At 45.1% G+C, this 23,695-nt stretch overlaps 1 protein-coding gene across 5 annotated transcripts in view; it reads left to right on the top strand.

The window, feature by feature from the left end:
- Window positions 1–23,695, top strand: part of SAMD11 (sterile alpha motif domain containing 11) — a 223,479-nt gene that overhangs the window by 105,693 nt on the left and 94,091 nt on the right. For all 5 annotated transcript variants that reach the window (XM_075328973.1, XM_075328971.1, XM_075328972.1 and 2 more), the window contains exon 4: window positions 1,676–1,726. In XM_075328973.1, the coding sequence (XP_075185088.1) occupies window positions 1,676–1,726 (51 nt within the window). The remainder of the gene's footprint in view (window positions 1–1,675; window positions 1,727–23,695) is intronic.

Below are 23,695 nucleotides of genomic sequence, written 5' to 3' on the forward strand. Positions count from 1 at the left end.
CTGCACTGATTACTTCACTAATGATTGACAGCACCGATGACATCATTAATGAATGACTGCACTGATGACATCACTAATGAATGACAGCACCGATTACATTGACATCACTAATGAATGACAGCACCGATTACATTGACATCACTAATGAATGACAGCACCGATGACATCACTAAGGAATGACTGGACTGATGACATCACTAATGAATAAGTGCACTGATGACATCACTAAGGAATGATTGCACTGATGACATCACTAAGGAATGATTGCACTGATGACATCACTAAGGAATGACTGCACCGATGACATCACTAAGGAATGACTGGACTGATGACATCACTAATGAAAAAGTGCACTGATGACATCACTAAGGAATGCCTGCACTGATGACATCACTAATGATTGACTGCACTGATGACATCACTAATGATTGACTGCACTGATGACATCACTAATGATTGACTGCACTGATGACATCACTAATGATTGACTGCACTGATGACATCACTAATGAATGACTGCACTGATGACATCACTAATGATTGATTGCACTGATGATATCACTAATGATTGACTGCACTGATGGCATCACTAATGATTGATTGCACTGATGATATCACTAATGATTGACTGCACTGATGGCATCACTAATGATTGATTGCACTGATGACATCACTAATGATTGACTGCACTGATGGCATCACTAATGATTGATTGCACTGATGATATCACTAATGATTGACTGCACTGATGATATCACTAATGATTGACTGCACTGATGGTATCACTTATGATTGATTGCACTGATGACATCACTAATGATTGACTGCACTGATGACATCACTAATGATTGACTGCACTGATGACATCACTAATGATTGACTGCACTGATGACATCACTAAGGAATGATTGCACTGATGACATCACTAAGGAATGACTGCACCGATGACATCACTAAGGAATGACTGGACTGATGACATCACTAATGAATAAGTGCACTGATGACATCACTAAGGAATGCCTGCACTGATGACATCACTAATGATTGACTGCACTGATGACATCACTAATGATTGACTGCACTGATGGCATCACTAATGATTGATTGCACTGATGGCATCACTAATGATTGATTGCACTGATGACATCACTAATGATTGATTGCACTGATGACATCACTAATGAATACCTGCAACTCATGATATCACTAATGACATCACTCAAAAGGTCCTGCACTCACGACTTCAGTGATGAATAGTTACCCACAAGACATTACTGATGACATCACTCATCCCTATAAAAATATTTACATTATAATTGCAGGTGCGGACTTTTTTTCTCTATACCCCCTTACCTCTATTCTCCTTCGCTTATCCATGAAAGTCCACATTGGTGATACTCATCTTCGAAATATACTTTAGGGGTCAGCTGTGCAGTACCTGGCCGCGGCCGCTATAGAGTTCATGGAGCTGTGCACTTTCAGTAGCCGCTAGCTGATCAGCGCAGGTACGGGGTGTCAGATCCCGGCCGATCACACATTGATGACCTATCCTAAGCATAAGCCATCAATGTAAAAGTTCAGGACAACCCTTTAAGTTAGTTTTATTCTTCACTTTGGGCTGTATGTGATATGTGTCCTTGTATATGTATTAATCCTTATGTTCCTTTATCAACAGGATACGGGCTCATTGGGATTTAAACATCTCCTTCCAGGACTCCTCTTGCAGGTACCACATTTACTTTCCTGTTTCTGTTTTGCATTATGTCAGATGTTATTTGTCCCAGTATATTATTGTATCGATACTATTCATGTTGCATGTAGCAATATTGGGTGTATAGGACGTGCTGTGTCTTAAAAGTGTATTGTTTTGGGTTTTTTTTTTAGAACACTTGACAGCATTGGTGAATCTTTTTTTATGTGATATGTGCACATACATGTCCATCGTAACCTTAAAGTCTATGGACAGCTTTGATATTGAAACTATATTTACTTATGTTAATGATTTAATTAATAACATTGCATTAAGCTTCACTCCTTTATTCATTTTCAGATCTCCTGATTTGCATTTTACAGCCAGTTTCCTCTCAGTAATACAGGCTGGACCTCTGTGTGTCTCTCCCAGTAATATAGGCTGATGTGAGCTCTGTGTGTCTCTCCCAGTAATATAGGCTGGATGTGAGGTCTGTGTGTCTCTCCCAGTAATATAGGCTGGATGTGAGCTCTGTGTGTCTCTCCCAGTAATATAGGCTGGATGTGAGGTCTGTGTGTCTCTCCCAGTAATATAGGCTTTATGTGAGCTGTATGTGTCTCTCCCAGTAATATAGGCTGGATGTGAGCTCTGTGTGTCTCTCCCAGTAATATAGGCTGGATGTGAGCTCTATGTGTCTCCCAGTAATATAGGTTGGATGTGGGCTTTTTGTGTCTCTGCCAGTAATATAGGCTGGATGTGAGCTCTATGTGTCTCCCAGTAATATAGGCTGGATGTGGGCTTTTTGTGTCTCTCCCAGTAATATAGGCTGGATGTGAGCTCTGTGTGTCTCTCCCAGTAATATAGGCTGGATGTGAGCTCTATGTGTCCCTCTCAGTAATATAGGCTGGATGTGAGCTCTATGTGTCTCTCCCAGTAATATAAGCTGAATGTGAGGTCTGTGTGCCTCTCCCAGTAATATAGGCTGGATGTGAACTCTTTGTGTCTCTCCCAGTAATATAGACTGGATGTGAGGTCTGTGTGCCTCTCCCAGTAATACAGGCTGGATATGAGCTCTATGTGTCTCTCCCAGTAATATAGGCTGAATGTGAGGTCTGTGTGCCTCTCCCAGTAATACAGGCTGGATATGAGCTCTGTGTCTCTCCCAGTAATATAGACTGGATGTGAGCTCTATGTGTCCCTCCCAGTAATATAGGCTGGATGTGAGCTCTGTGTGTCTACTCCAGTAATATAGGCTGGATGTGAGCTCTGTGTGTCTACTCCAGTAATATAGGCTGGATGTGAGCTCTATGTGTCTCTCCCAGAAATATAGGTTGGATGTGAGATCTGTGTGTCTCTCCCAGAAATATAGACTGGATGTGAGCTCTATGTGTCTCTCCCAGTAATATAGGCTGGATGTGAGCTCTGTGTGTCTCTCCCAGTAATATAGGCTGGATGTGAGCTCTGTGTGTCTCTCCCGGTAATATAGGCTGGATGTGAGCTCTGTGTGTCTCTCCCAGTAATATAGGCTGGATGTGAGGTCTGTGTGTCTCCCAGTAATATAGGCTATATGTGAGGTCTGTGTCTCTCCCAGTAATATAGGCTGGATGTGAGCTCTATGTGTCTCTCCCAGTAATATAGGCTGGATGTGAGTGCTGTGTGTTTCTCCCAGTAATATAGGCTGGATGTGAGCTTTGTATGTCTCTCCCAGTAATATAGGCTGGATGTGAGCTCTGAGTGTCTCTCATAGTAACACAGGCTGGATGTGAGCTCTGTATATATCAACACAGCTTCTATCCTGCACTGATTTTTAAAATCATCTGCTTTTCTCCTATCTTACCTGCCTTTTCTCCCCTCCTTGACAATGTAGATACTTTTCCCCACAGAGTGTTCATCTGTGTACATCCACCTCCCCCCTTTATGCAGCTATGTTTGGGGATAGAGTTTCTTACTTCCAAATTAACAAAACTTGCATCCATCATTATCTTGTTAATGCTGCTCAGTCATTCTTTCAGCCTTCTTGGTTTCCAGGATCAACTGTATAAATGGCGCATTGATAAAAGCCTCCTTTCTTTCTGTGTCAGTCTTTACTGTGGTTCTTGCATTCTGTTCATGGGGCGGCAGCTCGTAGTGAACTTTATCATATAGGCGAATACAATCACAATGGAAAAATATACACATATGCATGTGTGTGTGTGTGTGTGTGTATATATATATATATATATATATATATAAAATAAAATTCCAAGATTGAGTTCGGAAGCATTTCTTGTTGTTACAGGCCCAGCGGTCTTTGCTGTGCTATGCAGAACTGATGGATTCGCAGGGTTACTTATCACCGCTGCTCCAGAAGTCTGCATTATACGAGAGGCGCCTGACGCCGAGGCCAATTTCACACCGTTCTAATCTGTCCACCTCTTGTGTGAATCAGCGGGGGCACAGCGGCCTTTTTATGTTTAAGAGGGCGTCTCGTGAATTACTTTCTGAGAACTGAGCGCTTCAGTATCTCAGCTACATTGGCTTCTAATATTTCAGTCGGGTCCTTCAAGAAGCTCATTAATCAAAAATTAGCTTTTTTTTTCCCAATGAAAGAGAACAATCTCCCTAAAAGGAGGAGGGGGTGGGGGGGACTTAATCTTGTATTTTTTTGTCTTAACAAGCACTTTCGACCATGAGAGAAAAAAACCTTAAAATCTACCCCCTGAGTAATGTAACATGAGCCACCGTGCTAACCACCGAGCCACTGAGTCACCGTGCTAACCACTGAGCCACTGTGCTAACCACCGAACCACTGTGCTAACCATTGAGCCACTGTGCTAACCATTGAGCCACCGTGCTAACCACTGAGCCACTGAGTCACCGTGCTAACCACTGAGCCACTGTGCTAACCACCGAACCACTGTGCTAACCATTGAGCCACTGTGCTAACCATTGAGCCACCGTGCTAACCACTGAGCCACCGTGCTAACCACTGAGTTACCATGCTAACCACTGAGTTATCGGGCTAACCACTGAGACACCGGGCAAACCACTGAGCAATCATTCTAACTACTGAGCCACCGTGCTAACCACTTAGCTACTGTGCTAACCACTGAGCCACCTAGCCACCATGCTAACCACTGACCCACTGTGCTGCCATTTTTTATTATTAATTATTATTATTATTATTATTTTTAGAGCTTACTTGGCCTAAGACAAGGGTGTACAATCTGAGTTCTCCCTCTTTTGCTCTTTGTATAATTAAGTAGTTTTAATTCAAAGGGATTGTCTTATCATCTTCAGTAGGTAAAATTACAAAGTGTATAATAAGCAACTTGCAACTTCTTTTTAAAAATTCTCACTATTCTCAAGAATTTTGTTCACAGCTTGTTGTCTATCGGCCACGGCTGTGGTGTTAAAGCAAAGAGCTCAGTACTTACAAGCTCATACTCATAGAGCTTGTAAGTGCTGCTCTGGATCTGGCCAGCTTTAGTGCGGCTGTCCTCCTCCGTTTGCAGCATCAGAGAGGGCCAGTGCTACAATGACGCCATTAATCTGCACTGTCAATCATTCAGGATTGGGAGAGCGGGGCCAAATAACCCCTTTAATACCTTTTTAACTTTTGAGAATCGTACAGTCTTCTAGAATACGAGTAGTGTTTAGCCTGAGCACATCCTCGGCTCCACCATATGTTCTGTATACTGGCTAACCACTTTCCTTTTTATTGGAATCTTAATTGGTCATCTCGAAATTGTTTCGCTCTTTATTGCTCCTCTGAAGGGTTAAAAAGATTCTTACTCCTTTAGGTGCTTTACAGTAAATCCTGACCCTAATCCTCCCCTTTTATCCTCACGGGGGGTCATCCTGCCCTAACAAGCTGTGCGCTGACGAAAGGGGCTTACACGGCTTTCCCTTACTGTATAGGACTAGTGTCAGCGATGCGTGTCCCTCCCACAGCTGTCATATCCATAAAACCGATCCCTTCAGCCTGTGCTGACTCAGATTGCTGCGTCTTACCACGTCTTTTTTACAGGGGTGTCACCTTCTCTTATCGCCCAGAACAGAGGTTACGGGTAGAGGGAAAGTAGTGCAGCTCCAGTAATGCCATGCTTGTGCCCTCTACCTGCCGGTAGTAGATGGCCGCACCAGTGGCTGCATTGCCCACTTCCCCAGTACATGCGGTCCATATGGATGAGTCTTGCTTTGTATATCCGATTGATACATTTTGCTTACATACATGTGTTCTATTTATCCTATTGATACATTTTGCTTACTTATATGTGTTCTATACATATCCGATTGATACATTTTGCTTACATACATGTGTTCTTCATATATCCAATTGATAAGTTTTGCTTACATACTTGTGTTCTATATATATCCGATTGATACATTTTGCTTACATCTGTTCTATATATATATATATATATATATATATATATATATATATATATATATATATCCGATTGATACATTTTGCTTACATACATGTGTTCTATTTATCCTATTGATACATTTTGCTTACTTATATGTGTTCTATACATATCCGATTGATACACTTTGCTTACATACCTATGTTCTAAATATCCGATTGATACATTTTGCTTACATACATGTATTCTATATATATCCGATTGATACATTTTGCTTACATACATGTATTCTATATATGTCCGATTGATACATTTTGCTTACATACATGTGCTCTATATATATCTGAATGATACATTTTATAAAATTGGGCACAACTATTGATTCCACCCAAAAGTGACCCAAATCATACTTGTTGCAACCCACGAGCCCCTTTTTTCGGATCCATCGAGCGCCCAAATTCTTCAGCTCCACTTCAGCTGTAAATTTCTTACACAACAGTTTAAACAAAGAGCCATTCAGATCAGCGGAGATTTGCTCAAAAACAAGTGTCGGAGATTTCCCGTAACGGAGATTTGGGTGGTCTCCAGAGAGTTGCATCTGCTTCATCCTGGAAATTGGTAATGATGTTAACTCTGCCCTATTGACTTGTATCTCTTGCAAAAAAAAAAATGGAGGTCTTGTTTTGGGGGCGTCCTTGTCCGTAAGTTTATGGTCGCCATTTTTTATTTTTGTGCAAATTTCCATCCTGTACAAATAATGAGATACAAGATACTTGTTGTGCGGATTTAGTGCTCCTTTTTATAAATGCTTATTGACTAAAGCGTCTTTTATTTAGGCATTTTTTATGACATCTTCTAATGTTTTAATCCCTCTATACGAGTAAATTATCTCCGAATCACAACCCCAGATAATGAAAATGCATCCGTTCTTTAATTTTTCAGCAGATTCTAATGCCCTATAAATATAAATTTGCGCTCGCTCGCGCACACACACAAAACGCTGCCGGAGATAACGATCACGCAGCACATGCTGGCGGGGATCATCAGCTTCTTGCGGACGCTCTTGGGGATAATCAGACGCTCTGACTTCCTCCCCGAGCTGTCGGCGCTGCCGCCCCCTGGTAGCATTTATCGGATTTTATTTTCGGAGGTGGGAGGCGGCAGGGTCAGGGTGATTGGTTTCCTTATTGATCTGCGCGGCTCAGTATAATCCCTGCAGCTGCCGGGAGCTCGTTAAAGGATGGAGAGAGGCTGAGAGGGCTTTTACTCTTTATTTATATGTCTCCTCTGCTCATATTTTATGTAGGGGGAAGCGTCTTTTTAAACTTGGTACTTTTATAGAAGCCGTAGTAACTCTTTCCCTGCCAGATTTCTTATATGATCACTTGCGGGGTCAGATAAGTTCAGGAGGAGCGTTAGGGTCACCACAACCCAATACTGATTGAGAATGATTGTTCTTATCCTTCATATCTATGGTATTTACCGTATTTATTCCTAATGTATCTTATTGTGAATATTTACACCACGGCATCACCCTTTGGCTGGGTTCGGAAAAGCGTATGCAACATTCATCAGAATAAAAGATGTTTTTTCTTCCATATGTCACCCCTATATCTTTTGGGGTTTTTTTTATATCCATGTGCATCAACAATTTTAAAAGGCCAAATACAGTTTTCAATGGTAAAGAGGTTATATTGATGACCTGTCCATAGGATACCGTAAGTTATCCATATCAAATCAGTGGGGGTCCGACACCCAGCAACTGTAGCATTTGGGGTCTTTTCTTATCATTTATTGCATGTTTCTGATGTATTACTTTCCTTACCGTGCCTTTTGAATGTGCATGCTCTTCCTGATAGGACATTTGTCTTTACCGTGAGTAGTTTCCGTCTGCTCTTCCTGATGGGACACTTGTCCTTACCATGAGTATTTTCTGGCTGCTCTTCCTGATGGGACACTTGTCCTTACCATGAGTAGTTTCTGGCTGCTCTTCCTGATGGGAGACTTGTCCTTACTATGAGTAGTTTCTGGCTGCTCTTCCTGATGGGACACTTGTCCTTACCATGAGTAGTTTCTGGCTGCTCTTCCTGATGGGACACTTGTCCTTACTATGAGTAGTTTCTGGCTGCTCTTCCTGATGGGACACTTGTCCTTACCATGAGTATTTTCTGGCTGCTCTTCCTGATGGGAGACTTGTCCTTACTATGAGTAGTTTCTGGCTGCTCTTCCTGATGGGACACTTGTCCTTACTATGAGTAGTTTCTGGCTGCTCTTCCTGGTGGGACACTTGTCCTTACCATGAGTAGTTTCTGGCTGCTCTTCCTGATGGGACACTTGTCCTTACCATGAGTAGTTTCTGGCTGCTCTTCCTGGTGGGACACTTGTCCTTACTATGAGTAGTTTCTGTTTGCTCTTCCTGATGGGACACTTGTCCTTACCATGAGTAGTTTCTGGCTGCTCTTCCTGATGGGACACTTGTCCTTACCATGAGTAGTTTCTGGCTGCTCTTCCTGATGGGACACTTGTCCTTACCATGAGTAGTTTCTGGCTGCTCTTCCTGATGGGAGACTTGTCCTTACTATGAGTAGTTTCTGGCTGCTCTTCCTGATGGGACACTTGTCCTTACTATGAGTAGTTTCTGGCTGCTCTTCCTGGTGGGACACTTGTCCTTACTATGAGTAGTTTCTGGCTGCTCTTCCTGATGGGACACTTGTCCTTACCATGAGTAGTTTCTGGCTGCTCTTCCTGGTGGGACACTTGTCCTTACTATGAGTAGTTTCTGGCTGCTCTTCCTGATGGGACACTTGTCCTTACCATGAGTAGTTTCTGGCTGCTCTTCCTGATGGGACACTTGTCCTTACCATGAGTAGTTTCTGGCTGCTCTTCCTGATGGGACACTTGTCCTTACCATGAGTAGTTTCTGGCTGCTCTTCCTGGTGGGACACTTGTCCTTACTATGAGTAGTTTCTGTTTGCTCTTCCTGATGAGACACTTGTCCTTACCATGAGTAGTTTTTGTTTGCTCTTCCTGATGGGACACTTGTCCTTACTATGAGTAGTTTCTGTTTGCTCTTCCTGATGAGACATTTGTCCTTACCATGAGTAGTTTTTGTTTGCTCTTCCTGATGGGACACTTGTCCTTACTATGAGTAGTTTCTGTTTGCTCTTCCTGGTGGGACGTTTGTCCTTACCCTGAGTAGTTTCTGGCTGCTCTTCCTGGTGGGACGTTTGTCTTTACTATGAGTAATTTCTGACTACTCTTCCTGATAGGACACTTGTCCTTCCCATGAGTAGTTTCTGGCTGCTCTTCCTGATAGGACATTTGTCCTTCCCATGAGTAGTTTCTGGTTGCTCTTCCTGATGGGACGTTTGTCCTTCCCATGAGTAGTTTCTGGCTGCTCTTCCTGGTGGGACGTTTGTCCTTCCCATGAGTAGTTTCTGGCTGCTCTTCCTGGTGGGACGTTTGTCTTTACTATGAGTAATTTCTGCCATGCTCTTCCTGATAGGACATTTGTCCTTCCCATGAGTAGTTTCTGGCTGCTCTTCCTGATGGGACATTTGTCCTTACCATGATTAGTTTCTGGTTGCTCTTCCTGCTGGGACGTTTGTCCTTACCATGAGTATTTTCTGGCTGCTCTTCCTGCTGGGACGTTTGTCCTTACCATGAGTAGTTTCTGGCTGCTCTTCCTGCTGGGACGTTTGTCCGTACCATGATTAGTTTCTGGCTGCTCTTCCTGGTGGGACATTTGTACTTACCATGAGTAATTTCTGCCATGCTCTTCCTGCTGGGACGTTTGTCCTTACCATGAGTAGTTTCTGGTTGCTCTTCCTGGTGGGACGTTTGTCCTTACCATGAGTCGTTTCTGGTTGCTCTTCCTGGTGGGACGTTTGTCTTTACTATGAGTAATTTCTGACTTCTCTTCCTGATAGGACATTTGTCCTTACCATGAGTAGTTTCTGGCTGCTCTTCCTGATGGGATATTTGTCCTTACCATGAGTAGTTTCTGGCTGCTCTTCCTGGTGGGACATTTGTCCTTACCATGAGTAGTTTCTGGCTGCTCTTCCTGCTGGGACGTTTGTCCTTACCATGAGTATTTTCTGGCTGCTCTTCCTGGTGGGACGTTTGTCCTTACCATGAGTCGTTTCTGGTTGCTCTTCCTGGTGGGACGTTTGTCTTTACTATGAGTAATTTCTGACTTCTCTTCCTGATAGGACATTTGTCCTTACCATGAGTAGTTTCTGGCTGCTCTTCCTGATGGGACATTTGTCCTTACCATGAGTAGTTTCTGGCTGCTCTTCCTGGTGGGACACTTGTCCTTACCATGAGTAGTTTCTGGCTGCTCTTCCTGCTGGGACGTTTGTCCTTACCATGAGTATTTTCTGGCTGCTCTTCCTGTTGGGACGTTTGTCCTTACCATGAGTCGTTTCTGGCTGCTCTTCCTGGTGGGACGTTTGTCCTTACCATGAGTAGTTTCTGGCTGCTCTTCCTGCTGGGACGTTTGTCCTTACCATGAGTAATTTCTGCCATGCTCTTCCTGCTGGGACGTTTGTCCTTACCATGAGTAGTTTCTGGCTGCTCTTCCTGCTGGGACGTTTGTCCTTACCATGAGTAATTTCTGCCATGCTCTTCCTGCTGGGACGTTTGTCCTTACCATGAGTAGTTTCTGGCTGCTCGTCCTGGTGTGATATATGTCTTTACCATGAGTAGTTTCTGGCTGCTCTTCCTGCTGGGACGTTTGTCCTTACCATGAGTAATTTCTGCCATGCTCTTCCTGCTGGGACGTTTGTCCTTACCATGAGTAGTTTCTGGCTGCTCTTCCTGCTGGGACGTTTGTCCTTACCATGAGTAATTTCTGCCATGCTCTTCCTGCTGGGACGTTTGTCCTTACCATGAGTAGTTTCTGGCTGCTCGTCCTGGTGTGATATATGTCTTTACCATGAGTAGTTTCTGGCTGCTCTTCCTGCTGGGACGTTTGTCCTTACCATGAGTAGTTTCTGGCTGCTCTTCCTGCTGGGACGTTTGTCCTTACCATGAGTAGTTTCTGGCTGCTCTTCCTGATAGGACATTTGTCCTTACCATGAGTCGTTTCTGGTTGCTCTTCCTGGTGGGACGTTTGTCTTTACTATGAGTAATTTCTGACTTCTCTTCCTGATAGGACATTTGTCCTTACCATGAGTAGTTTCTGGCTGCTCTTCCTGCTGGGACGTTTGTCCTTACCATGAGTAGTTTCTGGCTGCTCTTCCTGTTGGGACGTTTGTCCTTACCATGAGTCGTTTCTGGCTGCTCTTCCTGGTGGGACGTTTGTCCTTACCATGAGTAGTTTCTGGCTGCTCTTCCTGGTGGGACATTTGTCTTTACCATGAGTAGTTTCTTGCTGCTCTTCCTGGTGGGACGTTTGTCCTTACCATGAGTAGTTTCTTGCTGCTCTTCCTGGTGGGACGTTTGTTCTTACCATGAGTAGTTTCTTGGCTTCTCTTCCTGGTGGGACGTTTGTCCTTACCATGAGTAGTTTCTGGCTGCTCTTCCTGGTGGGACGTTTGTTCTTACCATGAGTAGTTTCTGGCTGCTCTTCCTGCTGGGACGTTTGTCCTTACCATGAGTAATTTCTGCCATGCTCTTCCTGCTGGGACGTTTGTCCTTACCATGAGTAATTTCTGCCATGCTCTTCCTGTTGGGACGTTTGTCCTTACCATGAGTAATTTCTGCCATGCTCTTCCTGTTGGGACGTTTGTCCTTACCATGAGTAGTTTCTGGCTGCTCTTCCTGGTGGGATATTTGTCCTTACCATGAGTAATTTCTGGTTGCTCTTCCTGATGGGACATTTGTCCTTACCACAAAAGATATTTACATGTTGCTGATTTTAATATCTGCAGCATACAGATGAGATTTGTACTGTAATGCGTTGCGCATTTTATCTTTGGAAATCTGCAGCAGTTCTGCACTGTGTGAACTTATCTCCAGGGAGAGAATGGGGCAATAGAGGACGCTGGACAGAGAGGAAAAAGCATCAATATAAAGAAGAGAATGCACATTGTATTTGATGCCGTCACCGGCGGATGTCTTGATGAGGAGCAGCCCGGCTTTGTCTTTATAGAATGTACAGCCGCGGCGGCGGCCCTTTTATTTGACACCTTAGGGCTTTTTTTCTTCTTATAAGGAGATGATAATGTCACAGGATGTCGTTATGTCAGATGCTGTTATGCTCTGCATTTTAGCTCTTCTGATGGAGAAGGAATGCACGAGCGTCGGAGGAGCACTGACACATCTTTATCATACAGGAGCCGATCATACAAGGATTCTCTCAACATTCCTTTAATTAATTCATCTGAGGATAGCAATTACCCTTTAAGAAGCCAATGCCGCTTCCAGCAGAATCTTGGTGACTGCTGTGATCTAGAAGCGAAATATTGAGAGGATATAACGTTGCAGGTGCCGCGCTTCCTCGCAGGGACGGCTGTGTAACGGGCCCGGTGTTACTTCTACATCCCGTAAAGTGGCCATAAAGGTTTCCCCATAAAGACGCTAATTAGTAAACACCATGTCAGGAGTCAGAAGGAAACACCTCATTAATGAGGCTTTTAAATTCAGACATAAAACAACATGTATCAAGATTTTTTTTTTGCCTCAATGCCATAATTAAGCTGTCTTCTAATAACATGGAGAAAGCGTCAGAATAAATAAATAAAAAGGTTTCCCAGGTCGTCTTCATGGTGTTCAGTTTGATGAGTGACAGCTCATTCGTCCAATCTGGCATACTCCCTGTATCCAAAGCATGTCCTCCTGGTATCCTGACCCCAGACCGTTACATGACTACACCTCAGTTTACTCCCTGTATCCAAAGCATGTCCTCCTGGTATCCTGACCCCAGACTGTTACCTGACCACGTCTCATTTTACTCCCTGTATCCAAAGCGTGTCCTCCTGGTATTCTGACCCCAGACAGTTACATGACTACACCTCAGTTTACTCCCTGTATCCACAAAGTGTCCTCCTGGTATCCTGACCCTGGACCGTGACCTGACTAGGTCTCAGTTTACTCCCTGTATCCACAAAGTGTCCTCCTGGTATCCTGACCCTGGACCGTGACCTGACTACGTCTCAGTTTACTCCCTGTATCCACGGAATATCCTCCTGGTATCCTGACCCCACACTGTTACCTGACTACGTCTCACTTTACTCCTGTATCCGCGGCGTGTCCTCCTGGTATCCTGACCCCAGACTGTTAACTGACCACGCCTCATTTTACTCCCTGTATCCACGGCGTGTCCTCCTAGTATCCTGACCCTGGACCGTGACCTGACTACACCTCAGTTTACTCTCTGTATCCATGGCGTGTCCTCCTGGTATCCTGACCCTAGACTGCTACCTGACTACATCTAATTTTACTCCCTGTATCCGCGGCGTGTCCTCCTGGTATCCTGACCCTGGACTGTGACCTGACTACTCAGTTTACTTGCTGTATCCACGGCTTGTCCTCCTGGTATTCTGACCCCAGACCGTTACATGACTACACCTCAGTTTACTCCCTGTATCCACAACGTGTCCTCCTGGTATCCTCGCCCCAGACCGTGACCTGACTACACCTCAGATTACTCCCTGTATCCACGATGTGTCCTCCTGGTATTCTGACCCCGGACTGTTTCCTGTCTATGTCTCAGTTTACTCCCTGTATCCTCTTGGTGTTTTGACCCTGGCCCATGACCTGACTACTTCTCAGTTTACTCCCTGTTTCCACAGTGTATCCTCCTGGTATCCTGACCCCAGATCGTTACCTGACTACACCTGTCTACTGCACCCCCACCTGTATGATGGTCAGATGTATAGGCCCATGTTTGTAGCGTTCTAAATCATATAAAGACATAAGTGTTGTCTTCTACTTCCCATTATGCAGTAATCTCCCACATCCTGGTATATATGTCCCCCATCCTAGGCCCCATCTTGGTATATATGTCCCCCATCCTAGGCCCCATCCTGGTTCCTGGTATATATGTCTCCCATCCTGGTATATATGTTCCCCATCAGTATATATATATATATAGATATATCCTCCATCCTGATATATATGTCCCCTATCCTGGGCCTTTTCCTGATATATGTGTCCCCCAATTCTAGGCCCCATTCTGGTATATATATCTACAATCCTGGTATATATGTCCCCCACCCTGTTACATAGGTCCCTCATCTTAGGCTCCATCCTGGTAGATATGTTTCCCATCCTGGTATATACAGTTAGGTCCAGAAATATTTGGACAGTGACACAATTTTCGCGAGTTGGGCTCTGCATGCCACCACATTGGATTTGAAATGAAACCTCTACAACAGAGTTCAAGTGCAGATTGTAACGTTTAATTTGAAGGTTTGAACAAAAATATCTGATAGAAATTGTAGGAATTGTACACATTTCTTTACAAACACTCCACATTTTAGGAGGTCAAAAGTAATTGGACAAATAAACCAAACCCAAACAAAATATTTTTATTTTCAATATTTTGTTGCGAATCCTTTGGAGGCAATCACTGCCTTAAGTCTGGAATCCATGGACATCACCAAACGCTGGGTTTCCTCCTTCTTAATGCTTTGCCAGGCCTTTACAGCCGCAGCCTTCAGGTCTTGCTTGTTTGTGGGTCTTTCCTTCTTAAGTCTGGATTTGAGCAAGTGAAATGCATGCTCAATTGGGTTAAGGTCTGGTGATTGACTTGGCCATTGCAGAATGTTCCACTTTTTTGCACTCATGAACTCCTGGGTAGCTTTGGCTGTATGCTTGGGGTCATTGTCCATCTGTACTATGAAGCGCCGTCCGATCAACTTTGCGGCATTTGGCTGAATCTGGGCTGAAAGTATATCCCGGTACACTTCAGAATTCATCCGGCTACTCTTGTCTGCTGTTATGTCATCAATAAACACAAGTGACCCAGTGCCATTGAAAGCCATGCATGCCCATGCCATCACGTTGCCTCCACCATGTTTTACAGAGGATGTGGTGTGCCTTGGATCATGTGCCGTTCCCTTTCTTCTCCAAACTTTTTTCTTCCCATCATTCTGGTACAGGTTGATCTTGGTCTCATCTGTCCATAGAATACTTTTCCAGAACTGAGCTGGCTTCATGAGGTGTTTTTCAGCAAATTTAACTCTGGCCTGTCTATTTTTGGAATTGATGAATGGTTTGCATCTAGATGTGAACCCTTTGTATTTACTTTCATGGAGTCTTCTCTTTACTGTTGACTTAGAGACAGATACACCTACTTCACTGAGAGTGTTCTGGACTTCAGTTGATGTTGTGAACGGGTTCTTCTTCACCAAAGAAAGTATGCGGCGATCATCCACCACTGTTGTCATCCGTGGACGCCCAGGCCTTTTTGAGTTCCCAAGCTCACCAGTCAATTCCATTTTTCTCAGAATGTACCCGACTGTTGATTTTGCTACTCCAAGCATGTCTGCTATCTCTCTGATGGATTTTTTCTTTTTTTTCAGCCTCAGGATGTTCTGCTTCACCTCAATTGAGAGTTCCTTAGACCGCATGTTGTCTGGTCACAGCAACAGCTTCCAAATGCAAAACCACACACCTGTAATCAACCCCAGACCTTTTAACTACTTCATTGATTACAGGTTAACGAGGGAGACACCTTCAGAGTTAATTGCAGCCCTTAGAGTCCCCTGTCCAATTACTTTTGGTCCCTTGAAAAAGAGGAGGCTATGATTCCTAAACCCTTTCTCTGATTTGGATGTGAAAACTCTCATATTGCAGCTGGGAGTGTGCACTTTCAGCCCATATTATATATATAATTGTATTTCTGAACATGTTTTTGTAAACAGCTAAAATAACAAAACTTGTGTCACTGTCCAAATATTTCTGGACCTAACTGTATGTTCCCCATCCATATATATAGATATATCCTCCATCCTGGTATATATGTCCCCCATCCTGGGCCCCTTCCTGGTACATATTTCCCCTGTTCTGCTGCTGTTCTCTAATGCATAAAGAATAAAAACTTTCTTTATTTCCACTGCTCTCACAATATGTGGCATCCTCTTCTGTAGCCAGCGCAGAGGTTGGCGACTGACATTGTCGTGCCTGCTGTGCGCCTGTGAATGTCACGCTGATGTCGGCATCTGATTAGCCGGAGGTGTGTACTGTGGCCCAGGGACCGCAATGGAATGTGTGTCCTCTGAATAGCTGGCGTATGCTGGCCCTCTCTAGCATAAGCCCAGTCGCGGTCACACCCTCTGTGACCACAATCGTTATGCCACTGCCATGAGAATTCATTGATGAATGGTGTAATGCAAGGTTTTGAAATCAAGTGTTTTAGCCAACTTTTCTACTAAAACAGACATGTCCGGTGTGCCGGAATATTTCACCAGCATATCTGTATCATCTCACGATTGTAGTAATTTGACTTTATTCACTTCATACCACGACCATCTGCTTCATATTTAGGCTGATATCTGGCAAGTTTACAATCAATCTTTGTCCACTCAGCTTGATTGACAGCTCCTCACTGTACCTCCTCCCTGCTGAGAGCTCACTCTTCTCTGGATAAGCTGCAGCTGTCAGTTTTGCTAAGTAGAGACTGAATATAATTGGACTCATGATTTCACTAATTCTTTAGCAAGACTCCTAAAAAATAAAAATAATACTTGTACAGTCATTCTGACATGGATTTTTAGAATAAGTACACCAGCCTCATCAGGTTTAAGAGATCGGCTCAATATTATGTGCAGTTTGCACTGTGAAATCTGGCACAGACTGATGTTAGAATGGATGTATAACGCTTTATCAAAGTTTACAATCAATCTTTGCCTCCTAGCCTGATTGACAGCTCCTCACTGTCCCTCCTCCCTGCTGAGATCTCATCCTTTTCAGGACAAGCTGCAGCTGTCAGTTTTGCTAAGTAGAGACTGAATATAATTGGACTCATGATTTCACTAATTCTTTAGCAAGACTCCTAAAAAATAAAAATAATACTTGTACAGTCATTCTGACATGGATTTTCAGAATAAGTACACCAGCCTCATCAGGTTTAAGAGATCGGCTCAATATTATGTGCAGTTTGCACTGTGAAATCTGGCACAGACTGATGTTAGAATGGATGTATAATGCTTTATCAAAGTTTACAATCAATCTTTGCCTCCTAGCCTGATTGACAGCTCCTCACTGTCCCTCCTCCCTGCTGAGATCTCATCCTTTTCAGGACAAGCTGCAGCTGTCAGTTTTGCTAAGTAGAGACTGAATATAATTGGACTCATGATTTCACTAATTCTTTAACAAGACTCCTAAAATAAATATAAGACTTATACGGTCATTCTGACATGGATTTTCAGAATAAGTACACCAGCCTCATCAGGTCTAAGAGATCGGCTCAGATTGATGTTAGAATGGATGTATAACCCTTTATCAAAGTTTACAATGTTTGCCTCCTAGCCTGATTGACAGCTCCTCACTGTCCCTCCTCCCTGCTGAGATCTTATCCTTTTCAGGACAAGCTGCAGCTCTGTCTGGCTGGGTGGAGACTGAATATAATTGGACCATGAGTTAACTCATTCTTTAGCAGGACTCCTAAAATGAATATAAGAATTATCCAGTCATTCTGACATGGATTTTTCACAATAAGTACACCAGCCTCATCAGGTCTAAGAGATCGGTTCAATATCGTGTGTAGTTTGCATTGTGAAATCTGCGCAGATCCATGTTAGAATGGCTGTATAATCCTTTATCAAAGTTTACAATCAATCTTTGCTCCTCACTGTCCCTCCTCCCTGCTGAGATCTCACCCTCCTCAGGACAAGCTGCGGTGACTGATCACTGTAATATTGATAGCTGGTGGGCATTGTAGGGTAATTTGAATACCATAAATTGAAAAAATTATGATGTATATTGGAACGTTATAGAACTCTTAAGCGTAAGTTGCATAAATTTGGTAAAAGATTTGCTAAGGCATTAAAGTATTGTGCTCCATAAGCTGCGCACATCGGCCCGCTTGTGTGGAGATCCATCTCGTACGTCTTTTGGGCAGGGTACTACATATTGAGCTCGTCCAGGTCGCATTGTTTTCATGCACAGTTTGGCCATGGTCATCGCTTGTCCCCACCCCGGAGTTGCTGCTCATCGCCCGCAGGATTGCGGATCTGGCATCTTTCTGGAGCTCCTCTCTAATGGGATTGGCAGGGTCAATGTTTCTTGAACAGCTTAAGGCATTTGGTTAATTGATTCCAAATCACCTTGATTACAAATATGCTAATTGCTTTTTCTGCCCCCCCCTGCTGTGACCTCCTTCCCACCTCTGTGGCTGCCCTTAGCCCCCTCCTCTCCGGGTCAGCGCGAGGGTACCCTCCTGTCCGGTTTCCTTTTTAAAAGTCTATTCCTTCCACGTCTTGCTCTCAGAAATACCCATGAATAATTCAGACCAGAATTTGCTGAGGGTGACAGAAAGTAATGCCAATTAACCATGTCACTGCTGGGAGACTCCGCCGGTTCCATCGGAGCGCTTAGTAAATGTCAAGGACGGATGATGAGAGTGGGGCGGCCACAGGAGCGGAGAATTTCTGTGCAGCACGGAGTTCAGTCTGACCTTGCGTCCTGGGGTCACGGTTTTGCATCCGTTTACATTCGGAATTTGGTCAGAAATTAGGTTGTCTTTGATTAGAAAACAAAATGTTTGCTTCTTTTTGGGCTATCTCTCTAAATATTGCAATTAGGCCCCATTAACTTGCATAGGAGTGATCTGCAATGTCAGACAAAGCCCATTAATTGGTCTAGTGTTTGAAGGAAAAAAGGGACCTTTTACTCAGCCACTTCTCCGTAGAAAAGGGAACATGTCACCCCCTTAATTCATTTGTGCGCACAACACTTGGATCTGGGTCTATACTGATCTGGACAAGAGCCCTAGTGATGCCTGCGGGGTAAGAGCCCTAGTGATGCCTGCGGGGTAAGAGCCCTAGTGATGCCTGCGGGGTAAGAGCCCTAGTGATGCCTGCGGGGTAAAAGCCCTAGTGATGCCTGCGGGGTAAAAGCCCTAGTGATGCCTGCGGGGTAAAAGCCCTAGTGATGCCTGCGGGGTAAGAGCCCTAGTGATGCCGGGGTAAGAGCCCTAGTGATGCCCGCGGGGTAAGAGCCCTAGTGATGCCGGGGTAAGAGCCCTAGTGATGCCCGCGGGGTAAGAGCCCTAGTGATGCTGGGGTAAGAGCCCTAGTGATGCCGGGGTAAGAGCCCTAGTGATGCCCGCGGGGTAAGAGCCCTAGTGATGCCCGCGGGGTAAGAGCCCTAGTGATGCCCGCGGGGTAAGAGCCCTAGTGATGCCTGCGGGGTAAGAGCCCTAGTGATGCCTGCGGGGTAAGAGCCCTAGTGATGGCGGCCGGGGTAAGAGCCCTAGTGATGCCTGCGGGGTAAGAGCCCTAGTGATGCTGGCCGGGGTAAGAGTCCTAGTGATGCCGGGGTAAGAGCCCTAGTGATGCTGGCCGGGGTAAGAGCCCTAGTGATGCTGGCCGGGGTAAGAGCCCTAGTGATGCCGGGGTAAGAGCCCTAGTGATGCCTGCGGGGTAAGAGCCCTAGTGATGCCTGCGGGGTAAGAGCCCTAGTGATGCTGGCCGGGGTAAGAGCCCTAGTGATACCGGGGTAAGAGCCCTTGTGATGGCGGCCGGGGTAAGAGCCCTAGTGATGCTGGCCGGGGTAAGGGCCCTAGTGATGCCGGGGTAAGAGCCCTAGTGATGCCTGCGGGGTAAGAGCCCTTGTGATGGCGGCCGGGGTAAGAGCCCTAGTGATGCTGGCCGGGGTAAGAGCCCTAGTGATGCTGGCCGGGGTAAGGGCCCTAGTGATGCCGGGGTAAGAGCCCTAGTGATGCTGGGGTAAGGGCCCTAGTGATGCTGGGGTAAGATCCCTAGTGATGCCTGCGGGGTAAGGGCCCTTGTGATGCCTGCGGGGTAAGAGCCCTTGTGATGGCGGCCGGGGTAAGAGCCCTAGTGATGCTGGCCGGGGTAAGGGCCCTAGTGATGCTGGGGTAAGAGCCCTTGTGATGGCGGCCGGGGTAAGAGCCCTAGTGATGGCGGCCGGGATAAGAGCCCTAGTGATGGCGGCCGGGGTAAGAACCCTAGTGATGGCGGCCGGGGTAAGAGCCCTAGTGATGCTGGGGTAAGAGCCCTAGTGATGCCTGCGGGGTAAGAGCCCTAGTGATGGCGGCCGGGGTAAGAACCCTAGTGATGGCGGCCGGGGTAAGAGCCCTAGTGATGCTGGGGTAAGAGCCCTTGTGATGGCGGCCGGGGTAAGAGCCCTTGTGATGGCGGCCGGGGTAAGAGCCCTAGTGATGGCGGTCGGGGTAAGAGCCCTAGTGATGGCGGCCGGGGTAAGAGCCCTAGTGATGGCGGCCGGGGTAAGAGCCCTAGTGATGGCGGCCGGGGTAACAACCCTAGTGATGGCTGGGTGAGAGCCCTACTGATGCCGGGGTAAGAGCCCTACTGATGTCGGGGTAAGAGCCCTAGTGATGGCGGCCGGGGTAAGAGCCCTAGTGATGGCGGCCGGGGTAAGAGCCCTAGTGATGGCTGGGTGAGAGCCCTACTGATGCCGGGGTAAGAGCCCTACTGATGTCGGGGTAAGAGCTGGCACGCCACAGGATTTACCAAAAACCTGTCCTGGTCAACAAGACCCAATACTAGTCTGGCCTAATGAAACCATCTGATAGGCACTGGTATACATTTACATACTGGAAGCCATTGATATTTAAGCCCCCCATACTCTCTACAGGGCCGTCGGCTGACCGTTTGGCCCATAGCAAGTTAATAATAATATTTATTCACTTATATAGCGCTATTGATTCCACAGCACTTTACATACATTGGCAGCACTGTCCCCATTGGGGCTCACAATCTAAATTCCCTATCTATATGTCTTTGGAGTTCTATCAAATTTCCTCTGAGCGCTCCTGTGTTGTCTGATAGAGCTGATGCCAGACATCTCTGGTAGCGTCTTATCTCAGAAAACAAAGGGGTCAGCAATCCAAGATCAGACATGTTGGACCCAAATCCCCCCGACAATGCTCTCTCAGGGGGGCAGGGAGGGAGGCTCCTATTCATATTAGTGTCAGAAAAACCCATTCATTTTCTGGGGGTATCTCCATTAGTCTAATGTGCATGGGGGCCTTTAGCATGGCGAAGGGATCTGCCATGGAACAAAGCAAACATTGCTCGCCCATGAAAGTTTGGTAATCATCCCTTAATCAGTGTTCACATTATATCCCTTGTATGTCACGATGTGACTGCAGGATAGAGAGGGACAGGAGGACTATCCATCACACTAGCGGACCCTAGGCTATCTCTGTCCTCAGGGTTACCCCTAATGGTGGAGATGCCTGAGTCCTCTGCCTGGCTATTCTCGTGACCAGAGCTGATATGTTCCCTCCCTCCCCAAGGAAGAAAGGACCAGGAGTGTGATGCAACACAGATTTAGACAGACAGAAATAAATACACACAGCAAACTCGCAGGAATAAACAGTAAAAAACTAAGGAGAAAAGCAAGAACAGGAAGGTAGTAGCAAAAGGACAAGGGTTAACACCACAACCACTCACAGCAATAAAACACAACAACCACCAGTAAGTCTGGATCAAACTACCTCTCCAGATAAGTATACAGAAGCTATAGCTGGCACTAGTGGAAGTGTCCAGCCAACATATATGAGAGTGGAGTGAATATGACTGTCTCGGAGATGCCTGAGTCATGTGCTTGACTATTCTCCTGACCAGAGCTGATCTATTCCCCCCCCCCCTCCCCAGGGAAGAAAGGAGCAGGAGTGTGATGGCAACACAGATTTAGACAGACAAGAATAAATAAACACACACTGCAAACTCACAGGAATAAACAGTAAGAAACTAAGGAGAAAAGCAAGAGCAGGAAGGTAGTAGCAAAAGGACAACAAGGGTTAACACCACTACCACTTACAGCAATAAAACACAAAATCACCAGTAAGTCTGGATCAAACCACCTCACCAGACTAGTATAGAGATGCTATAGCTGGCACTAATGGAAGTGTACAGCCAACATATAAAAGAGTGGAGTGAATATGACTGTCTCTCTCATAGCATGTAATGGTGGAGCTGCCTGAGTCCTGTGCCTTTTTATTCTCCTGAACAGAGCTGATCTGTTCCCCCCTCCCCAGGGAAGAAAGGATCAGAAGTGTGATGGCAACACAGATTTAGACATACAGGAAAAAAAACACAAACTGCAAACACAGGAACAAACAGTAAGAAACGAAGGAGAAAAGCAAGAGCAGGAAGGTAGTAGCAAAAGGACAACAAGGGTTAACACCACTACAACTCACAGCAATAAAACACAACAACCACCAGTAAGTCTGGATCAAACAACCTCACCAGACTGGTATAGAGAAGCTATAGCTGGCACTAATGGAAGTGTCCAGCCAGCATATATAAGAGTGTAGTTAATATGATTGTCTCTCTCATAGCATGTGATCAAAGGAGACTAACAAGGGGCCCAGCAGAGATTAACTCTTGCTAGCCCAAGTATGTACTACATGCTAGCCTAAGTATGTACTACAACTCTGTGGATCGACGCTTGAGTCTCCCTGCACTTATCACAGATATCAGAGACGTTAGAAGGCAGAGAGCCAGAATCTGTAGATTGCACAGAGCCGTGTTGTGACCAATTCAACCCATCAGCAAATTACAGGAAAAATCTATTTCAAAAATGTGTTTTCAAATGTAAAATCCGTACAGTCAAAAACAATGTCATACTCATACCGCATTCATTCACATGGAAATCGCATGCAATTTGTTTTAAACAAGTTTTACCCTGCCTTTAATAAGCACATGCAGCAGAATTACAGTCCGGATAAACGCTGAGAAAGTTTCCCCGGCCCCCTCCAGGTGAGACTTTTCTACTGCAAGAACCATTGTAACCTTCATACAACCCTATCTGCTTCTGCGCTAATGCTTTTCGGAGCATTATTAAAGCCTCGATCCCGCCACCTTGTCGTCTCCTCCAGCCGCTGGTGACATTCGTATCTCCATTGTTTGAATTAGCCTCTTTGTGTAAGAACTTGAGATTTAAAGAACAGTTGAATTAGGTGTCAGTAAACCATTTCTGCTCCTTTAATTTTAAAGGGAATCTGTCACCAAATTGTTTATATCATATTTAAAAGCTGCATAACATAGAAACAGAGACCCGGATTGCAGCGATGTGTCACTTACTAGGCTATGTGCTCCAGTTTTGATAAAGTCATTGTTTTATCAGCAGAAGATTAGCACTGCTGCAAGGTAGTCCTCAATATTCATGGGTTCTGTATAACCCCACCCTCACCACTGACTGGCAGCTTTCTGCACACAGCTGACAAACAGTGGTTGGGGCAAGGTTTTCAGAACTCATGAATATGATTGACTACCTTACAGCAGTGATAATCTCCTGCTGATAAAACAGTGATTTTATCATCACTGTGGCAAGGTAGTCACTTAGTAGGCTATGTGCTCCAGTTTTGATAAAGCCATTGTTTTATCAGCAGGAGATTATCACCGCTGCAAGGTAGTCCTCCATATTCATGGATTCTGTATAACCCCACCATTGATTGGCAGCTTTCTGCACACAGCAGGGTTTTACAGAGTTCATGATAATGATTTGAATACCTTGCAGCAGTGATAATCTCCTGCTGATAAAACAGGGATTT

The sequence above is a fragment of the Anomaloglossus baeobatrachus genome, chromosome 11 (assembly GCF_048569485.1).
Source record: "Anomaloglossus baeobatrachus isolate aAnoBae1 chromosome 11, aAnoBae1.hap1, whole genome shotgun sequence".
NCBI classification, from domain to species: Eukaryota; Metazoa; Chordata; class Amphibia; order Anura; family Aromobatidae; genus Anomaloglossus; species Anomaloglossus baeobatrachus.